Source organism: Bidens hawaiensis, unplaced genomic scaffold, assembly GCF_021521415.1.
Source record: "Bidens hawaiensis isolate Kalapana, Puna unplaced genomic scaffold, B.hawaiensis_p1.1 tig00000945_1, whole genome shotgun sequence".
Lineage (NCBI taxonomy): Eukaryota > Viridiplantae > Streptophyta > Magnoliopsida > Asterales > Asteraceae > Bidens > Bidens hawaiensis.
In genome coordinates, this window is record NW_027491055.1 from 89,945 (window position 1) to 104,702 (window position 14,758).

The following is a 14,758-nucleotide window of genomic DNA, read 5'->3' on the forward strand; positions in this document are numbered from 1 at the left end:
TATTTTGAAACCATTGTCAAGCATGACATGATCAAACTTTAAGTGCTTGCTTCAAACCATACAATGATTTGACTAGTTTACATACTTTGCCCTCTTTCCCTGGGGCGGAGAAACCCTCGGGTTGCTCCATGTAAATCTCTTCATCTAAATCGCCATTTAGAAATGCGGTTTTTACATCCATTTGGTGAATTTCCAAATTTCATAAGGCCGCGATTGCAAGAACCAACCTTATTGAGGTTATTTGTGTGACCGGCGAGTAAGTATCAAAATAGTCTAGACCTTCTTCTTATCTATACCCTTTGATCACTAACCTTGCCTTGTATTTATCAATACTTCCATCGGCTTTCATCTTCCTTTTGAATATCCAACGATATCCAAGGGGTTTACAAAATTTCATCAGAAAGTGGATCGGGCCACGTTTTTCATCAATTTAAAAAAAAACAATTTCGCATGAAAATTTCGCTTCGCATGCTTTTTCGCTTCGCATGGAACTTTTTCGCTTCGCATGACTGTGCGATGCGAAATTACCTTTTTCGCTTCGCATGGCTGTGCGATGCGAAATTACCTTTTTCACTTTGCATGACTTATGTAATGCGAAAATTTTCTTTTTCTTTGTTTTTACCATTTTATGGCCATTTCACTCCACGACTCTCCCTTAGGACCCAATTTAACCCTTTCCAAGGGTTTTGGGTTGTATCAACTTGGTATACTTGCGTTTTATAAGGCCTGAACATCGCATTTTTACCATATAACACTCTCGTGGGGTTATAACTTATCAAGTTCATGTTTTTCTTCCATCTTACACCCCGATCTATCCTTCTATCGATTTACATGTCAAGACTAACTATAAAAAAAAAACTTAACCTTTTAAACCAAAACCCACCTTTTTGCTTCGGGTTTGGTTCGGATCGTAGATCTGGACGTGTTCTTGCTATTTGAAGGCACTTGAACACCAAAATCTTCCTTACTTTTGCTTGGATCCGAATCCGAAATGCTAGAGAGAAAGTGTGTGTTTTCTAGTGTGTGTGTGTGTGTAAAGAAATGATGAAAGGATGATATAGGGAGCCATGGGCCCCACCGTCCACCTCCATTCCAACTTATCCAAATACAAACACGCACACAACCAAACTAACGACACACCGATAATAATAAAACTTTCCGTTATTTATTAATTCTCAAAATACGGATGTTACAAGTCTTCACTTGGGCAACCAAAAGCAAATCCGTGAGGCAATAGTGGTACGTCCCGGCCAAATCGGACAATATTATGGTGCGGCGGTAACTGGGCTGTTATAATTATGGAGAGTATTCAAAAATTTAATTGGTCAAATTAAAATCAAATCGGTTAATTTGTTAGTGTCATTTAATTTTGACATTTATGCCTAATTAAAAATTGGTCAAATATAAAATATGGAAAGTTTGTTGAGATTGGTCAAATAAGTTTATTTTGATACTTAGCCATTAAACATGGTCAAATCTTTCCATAAACAATTGTATTATAACTTTTTTTGGAATTCAAAATTCAAAAAAAAAAAAAAACTTTCCATTTTTTTGAAAATTCACCAAGTTAGCAATATACTGTTAGTTTTTTTTTTCTTTGAAGAAATTATTTCCAAGACTGTCAATGTAAGATTCACACATGCTAACACAAAAAAAAATATAGATTATTCATATAAAAATGAATTAATTTACATGAATTGTGTAACCTCGATAAAAGAATAAATAATCGTAAATTAATAACTAAAATACATTCGTAATGACCAAAACAAACACAATCAACCTATTTTTAATCAAATACTCCATTCATACAATTAGCCAATCTAGCAAGTTAGGCCGCCAGAAACTGAAATTATTAAAGATCAATAATGTTAAATATACAGATTTATTAAAAAGCAATTTAGTAAAAATTATCAATGGATGTAACCGAAATAATTACCAGAATAATTCCGATAACGAAATAAATCAATCATATTTTTATATATCTCAAACACTTCAACATCTCCATTGAATCTTGAAGTTTGATGTAGAACCTATATAGTTTATAGGAAAATCAGATTAAAATTAAAAATAATACAAACAATAAAGTGAAAAGAAAATAAAATGACAATGCAAGTAACAAATATTATATGAGAATTGACCATTACCGTATAATAAATACTTTACCAGAATGTTGTGTACGGCTAATATATTGAAGAGACGGACGGAAGAAATGAAAACGAATGCATCTTGATGGCTAATATATCAGAGAGAGAAAGAGAGAAATAAAAATGAATTTGAGGGGTTGTAATGTTAAGGTTTATATAGTATGTAGGGGGTGATTTAGCATTAATAAGAAAGGTAATATGTGACATGGCATCTAGGTGGACACCCTAGAATGATGCCATGTGAACAAAATGGTTTTGCTTTAATATATTAGTTAGATTAGATTGATGTGATAACAATAATAACTAATTTTCATTCAATAAGAATATTTTGCTCAACACAAATATTCGGCTTGATCTTAGTTGGTATTGTGATGTTTAAAATTGTGAACATGGTCAATGGCTATGGTGAAAGCCTTTAAAATTTTATTATAAACAAATAAATATAAATAATAGGATTTGTAACCGCTTGCAATTAATAGTTACCAAAACTAGCATTTGGATATATTGCATTCATACCCTTGTAGATAATTTTATGGAAAAATAAAAAGAAAAGATATGATTGGTTGTAACCACTTCTCGCTGTAAGAATACTTCTGAAATGAACCAATATATATATATATATATATATATATATATATATATATATATATATAGGTAAATCACAATTCATATGTAAATGGTGAACATCACAATTCTTATGAAAATGTAAACAAATAAATAGATGTGGATCCGTTCCTAATGATACAAAATCAACGTACTTGGGTAAATGTATGATCATACTAGATGAGAATAGACGAGGATGAGATTCCAAACCACCAAACATAAAATAAACACTTAAGCACATAAAACATAGTCATAGATCATGCAATCATCACACATAAACATATATTGAACTGTGTTTGAATAGATGTGGTAAAAATATAAGTAATGTAAATACGGTAGGTATACATGCTACCCCTGAAATGTGTAAAAGATAAAAAAGGGGTATGTAAACTCACCTTGAAATTTGTGGGTTGAAAGATTAAGATCTTTGTTAAGCGTGTAAATGTTCTAACGTGTAAGCCCTAAATAAAAGTAATAAGGCTAGTTTAGTTTTTGTTTGACGAATAATTAACTAAGCATAGTAAATGTGATATAACTTTAGTATAAATGACCAATAACATGATTAAAACATAGACATCCAACATTTTATTGATTAAAAGGTTTCTAATCACATTGAAACTACAATGGGTCGGGGTTCGGGTTTGAAAATTAACGAATGTTACATGTTCGTCGAGCTATTTGGAGTATAGATAATGATAATGATACCGCTGTACGCTCCAACAAAAGTTGAAGAATAGCCGACGCAGGTACGTCACTCCCATCGGACCCTCCCACTTTGCATTTGAGTATGTGTATGAGTCTCTTCCACCAACAAAAAACAGTAAACAACTAGCACATAATCACATAATTTGCAAGCAATATAATATGAAACAATACATACAAGACACGCATGTAAATTTTGGTTTACAATATGAAACATGAAATAGAAATGAAAATCTATAACATGCTACACCCCAAACGTGAAAAAGTTAACAAGGGGTTATGAAAACTCACCTGGAGATGAAGGTGAAAAATGACAAGGACTTTGGCGAAAAAGGAATACACGATACGGAGAAACCAGGTGACTTATCCTAAGAAAATAAGTAAATATGCTAATATAAATAACGAATCTAAACGAGGCGGTAAAATAAGTTGGTTCGGGATTTCTAGGATCCGGTTAACAATTTAGGGGTTTCGACACTAGATATAGGTTATAGAACAATTATTATGTACGTTTTATAATTATTATGTAGTATGATAATAAATTGAGTTTATTAATTTTAAAATTAATTTCTTATAAGTATAAGTTGAGTTTGAATGTTGCTTTAAAAAAGTGCCATAATAAATTTCCCTGTTGACCAACTCCACCAAATCCCAATTGCACCATATCTCTTGGTTGCGGTTATGTGGGATGACCCGTTCAACCCCCGGGTCAACAAAAACGGATGAAGAAGGCGTCTTCTCTTTGCCTTTGCTTTTGCTTGCACTTGCCATAACTAATCTAGTGGTGGTGAGATTGAAAAAAATGGAAGTGTCGGAGAGTGTAAAACAAATGTAAACTGAGATATGTTTTTGGTGTTTTTTTTTCATTCATTAATGTGTTTTTGAGTTGAATACTCAACCAATTGATCCAACAACTAATTATACCAAGTGGGGTGGTGAGGGCCTTGTTCCAACGACTCTCCAATGGGTATAAATGGCTATATGGCCGTTGGCAACGGTCAAATACCGGTTCTATCGTTTTTTGCAGCTTTTTGACAGCATGAACCGCTTAAATAGGGTCGGATCTTGATCAGGTAGGAACCGGAACCGGATAGGAACCGATTTCAACATATGAAGGGTGGAACCAGGTAGGAATTTTCATGTATGATCAGGCTTGGGCCGAGTACGGACTGAAACCGGTTTTTTTATGCACCTCTAACTAGAGGTGCTCAAATCGGTTAACCGTTTAACTTACAACCGGTTAATTTCCTAACTGTTTTTTTTTTTTTTTTTTTTGCAGGAAATAAGCAGTTAGACCGGTTAATCGAGTCGGGCACTAACCGGTTTTGATATAATAATAAAAAGTCGGCGAATAACCGGTTAAAATCTGGTTTTTAATAAAAATAATAATAAAAAAATCGGTTAGCCGGTTGGTAACTGGTTTTGAAATCAATAATATAAACATGTTACTAACCGCCGGTTATAATCGGTTAGGATTGGACTGGTTAGATTTTCGGTTAGAAACTGGTTAACCGGTTTGTGTGTGCACCTCTACCTCTAACTCGAGACTCCAATTTGGATTTATCAGCCCATGTTGATTTACTTGGATACTAAGTATAAGCCCAATGGTTATTTGCCATCTTAAAAAAAAAGTTAAAAGAACATGGTTCGGTTCACTCACGCTGTGGCTCCTTCATCTTAAGATCCGGCCCGGTCCAGCTTTTGACAGGCGCAAGATAAGAAGAGTAGGGATGCGTTGCGAATAAATCCTGTCCAGCTATTTGTGACTCGCATTAAAAGAACCAAACGGCCGACAACCTTGAGATCTCATCGTCCGTCCGGTCTGTTTTCGGAGATTATAAGGAAGAGCCCTATACCGTGTTTGTGCGTGAAACTAACGATCCTTTCCTGTTTCTTTGTTGGATCTGTTCGTTAGATTCACGCACAAACTCGTTATATGTCTCTCTTCATCCGCAATCAATCAATCAAGAATATATCGCCGCAGGAATCTTTAATCTGGTTTGCCTGTACTTTTGTTCTTTTTAAGGTTGTCAAGAATCTTTTGTCCTATCTATCTGTAATTAGTTATTGTTGTTCACGTGGTTATTAATTTGCAATTTTAGATTTGATTTGTTATTTTGGGGATTATAATTGATTTAAGGTTTTGTTGTTGGGTTGTTTAAGATATGAATTTTAGGGTTCAAATTGATGTTGATTGAGAATTAGGGGTTTGACTCGGACTCGGCTTAATCGGTTGAGTACGAGGAGTAACCGGTGTCTAGTCGTGATTTTTGCAACCATGTGCAGGGTGAGGACTTGATTGCTTGGAGGTTAAGTAACCTTAATGGAGATTGGAGAACACGGAATGCAATTTGTTTTTGAATATTAAAGCCTAGAAAAAGGTTGAACATTAATTGACCTTTTTCTAAGTTTGTTAGGGGTCAGGTGACATGATGTATCAACAACAGTACGCGATACTTTGGTCTGGCGGATAATATTGACGTTAAGGTCACATGATGTCTCTGACGAGACTAGTTTATGTTGTTGCCTGTGCAAATTCAGAAGTGAAAAACTGTATTTGATGTTTCATGATTCATCACGGCTCCTAAGTTTAGTAATGAGGATCTTTAAAGCAACATAGAACATACTAATGACTAATGAAAAAGAAGATTATGATAAAGGGAAAATTCCCAAAATAAGCACTTATGAAAATAAATTTCTAGTTTTAGATACAATTTGTAAAAAATTCCAGAAATATGTATTATAAACTAGTCGTAACGGGTAGTTTGTAGAAACCAATTAGAACTTGTTACGTGTCCTTAAACTAATCGTAACGAGCACGTTCACTAACATTTACTCGTCACGACTAAATAAGTTTCATGCCTCGTAATCAACACTCACGAGTAATTCATAAGTTATTTAGTCGCGACGAGTAGATTATAAGGTTAAACTAGTCACGAAGAGTTAACTACTAATAAACTACTCTTGTAAGGAATGTAAACCGGGTAAACTAGTCGTCGAGACTAAATGACTTATGAATTACTCGTGGACGTTGATTACGAGGCATGAAACTTATTTTGTCGTAACGAGTAAATGATTAGTGAACGTGCTCCTTATGGTTAGTTTAAGGACACGCGGCAAGTTTTAATTGGTTCTACAAACTACTCGTCACGACTAGTTTATAATACCTATTTCTGAAATTTTTGCAAATGATACCTAAAACTAGAAATTTGTTTTCATAAATTCTTTATCTTGGGAGTTTTCCCTTATGATAAATACTACAATCTCAAATTTAAAACAGGAAGGACAAGTACCAAGTACCTACAAAGTTATTTTATGTTAAGATATAATTTTAGAGTATCATTGTTTTTAAATAAAAAAGCATATCCTCCCTCGTCTTCCTTCCTTCACCAAATATGCTCATCCAAGATGCTCTTAAAGGATAAATTTTTATATATGTGTTACTTAAAACTATAAGACTCTTATTTGCGGAAACGATAACGATTTCAAAATTGGAAGTGAAGCTAAATGGTAAGCACAAATAGATTTCACTTTGAAATATAACTTCAAGTTATATTGGCTTATTAGTGTTTTTAAAAAGCCAATAAGTTAAAATGTGTTTGACAATCATAAATTTTTTTTTTATTTTAGCTTTTTGATAAGGTTAAAAAACAGTATTTCAAATGTCTCAAATCCTAACTTTTTAAAATAGCTTTTTGAAATAGCCAATAATAGAATACATGTACAATTCAATGTCAAAACTTATTTGTTTTTTTAAATATAGAATTCATTGGATTTTTTATTTTCTTTTCTTTTCTTTTTTCTTTTTCTAAATCCATATGTATCATCGATACACTACAGCTACACATGCATGTTGCGCTTTTTTTACTTCTAAATTTCAAAAGAAATAAGACAAAATCAAATAAAGCCTAAAAGAGTAAATAAACCAGTTTCTTAGTTTTTGTCATTTTAATAGAAGAATAAATAAACCAGAGTCTTAGTTTTTGTCATTTAAATTAAACTGTTTTGCACATAAACATTTGTGTTTATACGATTTTAGGTTATCTTTCTTTCAAATGGAACAATTGGGTTCCGAATAGAATTGTATTAATGTTAGGCAGGGTGATTTGGAGAGGTTGCATTCGTTGGTGTCTTTGGCTTATTGAAGCATTGAGGTGCCATCGAAGTTAAGTCCAATCTGTGGGGTAGTTAGTGAAACAGCTAGCAGTTTGTTCGTGTCGTGTAGTCTCATCCAAGCGACATGACAGATAATCATGTCATGGTGTAAGGTTCCATCAATTTTTTACATCTAGTACTCAAAACTCAGTGACTTTGTGTAAATACACGAATTTCTCAAAGAAGACAACTAAAGCCTCTCGTGCTGTTAGCCTTATCATGGTGCGATGTTTATAAAAGAAAGGCTAGGAATCAATTGGTGTTCAAAGGGAAGCCAACCCAGCTTGCTCTGGTGGTGGGAGAAATTAAAGCACTTGGATTTATTTTGGTTAGGAGTATGTCGAAACTCTCATGCTTGTATTGGGAGGATTGACATGGGGTTTAATATTTAATTATGGGGTGTTGTGATGTACTATCTGTCTTTTTTTTATTGGTTGTAACTTTTTTTTTGGATTGGCGTTTTGCTTTGCCTTTATTTTTTAATATACGTTCTTTCTTGATGCTGACAATCTAGGAGTTTATGGGCTTCCAAATGTTGACCTATATGCTTAAAAAAAACAAAAATCAGGCTTGTAAACGAGCTGAACAAACATGAACAAGGGCATGCTTATATGCATTAATTTAACTTTAACCGAATAAAAACACATAACCAAACAAAAATTTGTGCTCGTGTCCGTTCATTAAAAAAACAGGTTGTTTGTGTTCGTTCATGTTAGTTTATTTAAAACTTAAACGAACAGTTCATGAACGTAAATGAACATAAATAGAAACAAGCGAAAAGAAGACAAACAAAGTGAACGAACATAACTGAACAGACATAACCAAGTGTGTGTGTGTGTGTAACTACTTTTGTATCTACTAAAATTTGAACAAACGTAAATGAACGAAAATATATGAACGAACATAAAGGGACAAACAAAATGTGTGTTCATGATCGTTTGTTTAATAAATAAACAAGCACGTCGTTGAACACTTCATGAGCGTTCGGTTCGTTTACAGGCGTAATAAAAACTAGAGGTGCACAAATCGGGTATTGGCGATGCCCGAGTCAGGTTCAAATTTGGGTATTGTCTCTAAAAACCATACACTATGCATCGAATTCGGGTTAGGTATAGAACCGGTTTTCTATGGAGCTGCACTTGTTTGGGGTATTTTTTAGGTAATTTTGGGTATAGATAGAGCATTTGAAATACCCAGTATCGGGTATTGGAATAATCTGGTTCCGAGTATGGAAGCGGTTTTGGTTTTCGGGTTGGGGTTTTTGTTCACTCTGATAAAAATGGGCCAAAATGATAAGGCCCAAGCTCAACACCCTCTCTTCAGTTACCTTCCGCCATGGCTGTAGTTATGATGTCACTGCTTCTCTTGTCTCCATATAATATATAATAATAATAATCCTGAAAGAAACAGTAACAGTTACACCATGGATATGGCGTTTTGTTCAACACCATATTATTCCCAACTAAATCACTCTCAGCAGTCAATAGCTTCTAACTTTCAGTTCAAAACCCTTAATCTTAGTTTTCATTTTAGTCGCTCAGTTGCCGCCAAAAGAACAAGTGTTGTTTCTCATCTTGATGCTGCTAAGGTTAATGGGTCTTTTTCACCTGACCCTGATAACACTTTTCTTGACAGGGTATTTATTTTCTTTATGTTTAATTTTGGTTTGCATTTATGTTGCTATGATTGTTCAAGTTGTGATTTTTACTGACCCAAGCAACTTCCTTCCACTTATGGGATTCAAAATTCTTGAAAAACTCATTAACTATTTTCTTCTATTTGATGTGGTTTGAGCATTCTCAGCCTATTCCCTATATTTTTTGTGAGTGAGTTTTGTAAATTATATGGTATGGTTATATGGTATGGTTACGAGTGACCGTGAGCGGAGGAGAGATAAAATGTTACTTCAGAGAGTTAAATTCGGATTTCACTATTCATACCGTATAATTTTTTAACATTTTCTGAGAGTGGTTGTGCCTGAATGACAGAGAAAAAAATAATGATAAAAGGCAAAAAAAAATATTATTTAATTGAATAGGAGATAGAAAATGCACTAATTTTTAATGTAATTATATGATATATATGGTAGAGAATAGGTTGGGAATGCTCTTATGGATTAAATGCCATGAGTAGGCCTCCTGTAAACGAACACAAAGTATGTGTGCGTGTTCTAGTTTGTTTAAAGTTAAACGAGCATACAGGTATGTTCGTTTAACTTTAAACGAACTAGAACAATCGAACACATATTTTGTGTTCGTGTTCGTTTATGTTCGTTTCTTTAAATTATAAACGAACAGTCACGAGCATAACTGAACAAAAATAAATGAAAATATATGAACAAATCTAAATGAACACATATAGACATTAAGAACATAAATGAACACGCTTAAATGAACACAAATGGACAAATATAAAACCATTAAGTAGATAATTTCTTCAAAATAATATTTAATTGCTTTCTATTAATATGTAAATGAACATAAACGAAGTTCCCACCGAACGGTTCACTGAATGTTCGGTTCGTTTACAGGCCTAGCCATGAGAAGATGGTGGAAGGAAGTCTTTATTGGTCATCAGTTTTTTTAACCGCCTTGTTTGCTCAAAAAACTATTCAACTGATTACTGGTTTTTGGCATATCAGTTTATGATCAGTCCTTTCTTTATGTTTGGTTGATAAATATTGAAATTATGGATAATTGGCTAGCAGATGTTGGAAGTCAGGCGCCAAAGCCAACACTAGAACAATCGAATTTTTTTGATTATAACTCTTTCTTGTTATTGAATAAACTTGCACACCAAAAGATACTATGACCCAGATGTCAAAACACCTAGGACTTTAAACAGCTAGATAAACACACCATTAAGTCAAACAATTTAACCGATAACTAAACCTATTTTTCAAACTTCTTATTAACTTTCACGTATGCGCTAATTAGGGTTAACTTCCAGTAGCGGACAATGATTACTAATACATTCTATTTTGCACCTGAGGCAAGAATTTTCAAGAGCCGGAAAGTATGAGTTTATGCAGAGCTTTATTTTTCCTAGTTTTGTTGACTTAGTATGAGTGCATCTTTCTGTAAGCAGTAGAGGGAGTGGGCTAGGGCAGGTTGTATCATGGATCAAACGAGTAAAATATAAGTTAGTTACAAGACATGTTCTTCATTAAAATTACACTGTGCCTTACTCTTCTATATTTATTTACTACATAACTAAAATCACCTTGTTGTCATTACAGCAAAAGGCATTGGAAGCTGCAATGAATGATATTAACAACTCGTTTGGAAAAGGAAGTGTGACGAGACTTGGAAGTCTTGGTGGCGCTCTTGTGTAAGTTCCATTTTCATTATAATTTCACAGACCTATGGTTCCATATTCTTTTTAAAATGTCAAGAATATTGTTTTTCACCTTGTTGTCATTACAGCAAAAATAAGAACACTTTACACTCTGGTTACACTTATAAGTGGTTTTATGAACCATTTTTTCTTGTTGCAGAGAAACATTTCCAAGTGGATGCTTGTCTTTAGATCTTGCATTAGGTGGCGGCCTGCCTAAAGGAAGAATTGTAGAGGTATTAACTTCTGTTTCTGCTTATGCACTTTCAGTTTAATATTTGCATGATATTTGCAGGTGGCATTTTTAGCACATGTACTTAGAAAATAGTCAATTCTGGTTATATTTAATTCTCTAAAGGGACAAATGTTAAAATAAAAAAAATCATAATTATAAATGTATATAAAAGTTAATAGTTAACCAAATGAGCCCAAGACCGAACCAAACTCGAGCTCTATAAATATTAGTCGAAACGAGCCGAGCTTGAACTCTCGTATGTTTTTTACTTTTTAGGCATTATTTCTTAGGATCTGATAATCTTAAATGTTTTTGGTTATAGATTTATGGACCCGAAAGTAGCGGAAAGACCACCTTGGCACTACACGCCATTGCAGAAGTGCAGGTTGACTCTGACTTTGATTTTGGCCATCTTAAAGTGTTCTTTATGCAATCTTATATATATATATTTTTTTACAATAAATCATGCAGAAGCTTGGAGGCAATGCAATGCTTGTTGATGCAGAACATGCATTCGATCCATCATATTCTAAAGCATTAGGAGTCGATGTGGAAAATTTAATCGTTTGCCAACCGGATAATGGAGAAATGGCACTTGAGAGTACTAATTATTTTCTTTTTCTGTAATTGCTTCATAACATAATTATGTTTTCAACTTATTAAGGCTATAAAGATTATGTTACATTGTTATGTATTAACAAAAGCATTTTTCTTATTCAGTTGCAGACCGTATGTGTAGATCTGGCGCGGTTGATCTCATTTGCATTGACTCGGTTTCAGCTCTTACTCCACGGGCTGAAATTGAAGTAAGTTATATGAAATTGGAAAACGGGTCACACTCGGCTGACGCCGGGGTTCCATAAATAATTTATGGAGCAGATGATGTCTGTGGTTTTGGTAAAGTAGCAGGTTTGGGAACTAACTTTGAAAAGTTGCTTGTTTGGGGTTCGTGGTTTCTAATTCAAGGGTATTTTGGTCATTTTATCTAGACTTAACAGAAAAGTTAACAGAAGTTAGTGTTAATACCCAAACTTGTACCTAATTAAAACCACGAACCTCAAGCTTGCAACTTTTCAAGTTAGTACTCAAACCTGTTGCTTTGCCCAAGCCATAGGGACCGTCTGTGTGATTAACTGTGATTTATGTATTAAATGTGATTACAAAACTATATTTTTAAAATAATAATAAATTATTTTGTGTTTCGACTCGTTGGAGATACGATATTAACTTAAGTAGGGGTGCAAACGAGCCGAGCTGCTCGCGAGCTACTCGAGATCGGCTCGTTAAAAAGCTCGATCGAGCCGAGCTTAGTCGAGCCCGATCTCGAGCCTAAAAGTAAGCTCATTTAATAAACGAGCCCGAGCTCGAGCCGGCTCGCGAGCCTAAATGAGCCTGCCATTTTTATAATTTTTTAAAACATATATTTAATATTTATTAATTAATATAAATAATGTTATGAAAAAATAAATAAAAATAACTAAATAATATATATTATTTCATACATAAAATATTATAATAGAAAAAATATAAACATAATTATGATTATTTAAAAAATAATTGATAAATAGTAAACGAGCCGAGCTCGAGCTTGAAAATCTACTTACGAGCCGAGCTGGAGTTTTGAAAATAGATCTCGAAATGAGCCGAGCTCGAGCTCTGTGTAAGTTAAACGAGCCGAGCTCGAGCCTAGTCGAGCTCGGGCTCGGCTTGGCTCGGCTCGGCTCGTTTGCACCCCTAACTTAAGTTGGACTAAGTTCTAGGTTATCTTATAAACAGATTTTCTAAATTATTTAATTTGTTTTTAGGGAGAAATTGGAATGCAGCAAATGGGTTTGCAAGCGCGACTTATGAGTCAAGCGTTGCGTAAGATGTCGGGAAATGCGTCTAAGGCAGGATGCACTCTTATTTTTCTTAATCAAATTAGATACAAGGTTTTACTTTTATTATAATTAGTATTTTGTATGCTAAATCTTTTAATATTATTATGATACGTCTTTCCAAATGCGCTTGTTTTCATGTTGAATTCAGATAGGAGTATATTATGGAAATCCGGAAGTTACAAGCGGAGGTATTGCTTTGAAGTTTTTTGCATCTGTTCGACTTGAAATACGCCCTATTGGGAAGATTAAGTCTGTAAGCACACAAAATTCTAAAACTCTAGTCTCTCTTTTACGTATGCATACACACACATACGTATATTTATACACACACAAATATATAGATATACAAACGCACACACACGAATATTTATATACAGTTACACATATGTATATTTATATGCACACACACATGTAGATATAGTTTGGTTTAAAGTTAATTTTTATGAGGTGGATATTTGATGGTTGTGTGACTTGTGTCATAGGTTAAAGGTGATGAGGACATTGGGCTTAAGGTTCGAGTAAGAGTTCAAAAGAGTAAGGTGCATGCCTTTTATTTTTATTCATTTTTTAAATACCGCCAAAAGGAAGTTTTTTGTAAAAACAAATATATTATTTATTTTTTGAAACTTTGTAACATTTTATAGGTTTCTAGACCATACAAGCAAGCAGAGTTTGAAATTATATTTGGAGAGGGTGCAAGCAAATTGGTTTGTTAACCTACCACTTTCTGTTTTTTATATATAATATATATTTTACATATAGCTTGGTTTGACTTTTATATGTAGGGATGCATATTGGATTGTGCTGAAATGATGGACATTGTTTTGAAGAAGGGCTCATGGTATAGCTATAAAGATCAAAGGTTTGAAATTCAATATTAACTTTCTTTGGTGGTATTATTATTATTATTATTATTATTATTATTATTATTATTATTATTATTATTATTATTATTATTATTATTATATGATTATGGTTAAGGCTGGGGCAAGGAAGAGACAGAGCATTGCAGTATTTGAGAGAAAACCTTCCCCTTTGTGATGAAATAGAAAAGGTATATATATATATATATATCATATATTGCAACATTATTAATTTCTTATCAAATTTTTAGAACTCATGATTGGATATATAGTTAAGTTCATAAATAGGGCAATTATTTGTAGCAAAGGTTATTGTTTATATAATGTTTAATAAGCATATTTTTCATATGCAGCTTGTAAGGTCAGCAATGATGGATGGAAGTGGGCATGCAATTACTTCTTATGCACGGCACTCAACACCATTTCAAGAAGAGGATGAACTACTTGAAGAATTGCAATGAAAAATATGTAGAAACTTGAAGGATTATTCCAATATTCGACTTTTGATTTCGGAATTATAAACCGAATTTGTTGTATTCTTCGTTAAGGGGCTATTATTATTATTATTATTATTATTATTATTATTATTATTATTATTATTATTATTATTATTATTATTATTATTATTATTATTATTATTACTACTACTACTTTGTAGAGAGTTGGTAAAACATCTTCTTTGAGTCAATTTTAAGTAAAAAATAACGCCTTACTTTGGGTTATTTACACACAAAAAGTGATGTCATGTTTGGTAGGTAGTGAAAGATTAACTCATCAACTCAAAAAGTGTAATAGAGGGGGTAGCATAATCATTTGCTTATTCATTGCCAGCCAGTCAAA

General features: G+C 33.4%; 1 protein-coding gene across 1 annotated transcript; it reads left to right on the top strand.

Annotated features, from left to right (window-relative positions):
• Window positions 1–9,027: 9,027 nt before the first annotated feature.
• LOC143548857 (DNA repair protein recA homolog 1, chloroplastic-like) lies at window positions 9,028–14,463 on the top strand. The gene is made up of 13 exons (XM_077039919.1): window positions 9,028–9,240; window positions 10,843–10,934; window positions 11,101–11,176; window positions 11,498–11,560; window positions 11,647–11,776; window positions 11,896–11,981; window positions 12,981–13,106; window positions 13,204–13,308; window positions 13,538–13,594; window positions 13,700–13,762; window positions 13,841–13,917; window positions 14,037–14,109; window positions 14,272–14,463. Exons 1-13 carry the CDS (start codon window positions 9,028–9,030, stop codon window positions 14,377–14,379), a joined length of 1,269 nt encoding a protein of 422 aa, XP_076896034.1. The 3' UTR covers window positions 14,380–14,463.
• Window positions 14,464–14,758: the final 295 nt, after the last annotated feature.

Bases quoted from the DNA above. Each gene is read 5' to 3' on its own strand.
- LOC143548857 (XM_077039919.1), top strand. From the start codon at position 9,028: ATGGATATGGCGTTTTGTTCAACACCATATTATTCCCAACTAAATCAC. The intron at 11,982-12,980 runs GTAAGTTATATG...ATTTGTTTTTAG, and splicing joins CTCCACGGGCTGAAATTGAA to GGAGAAATTGGAATGCAGCA. The intron at 13,595-13,699 runs GTGCATGCCTTT...AACATTTTATAG, and splicing joins TAAGAGTTCAAAAGAGTAAG to GTTTCTAGACCATACAAGCA.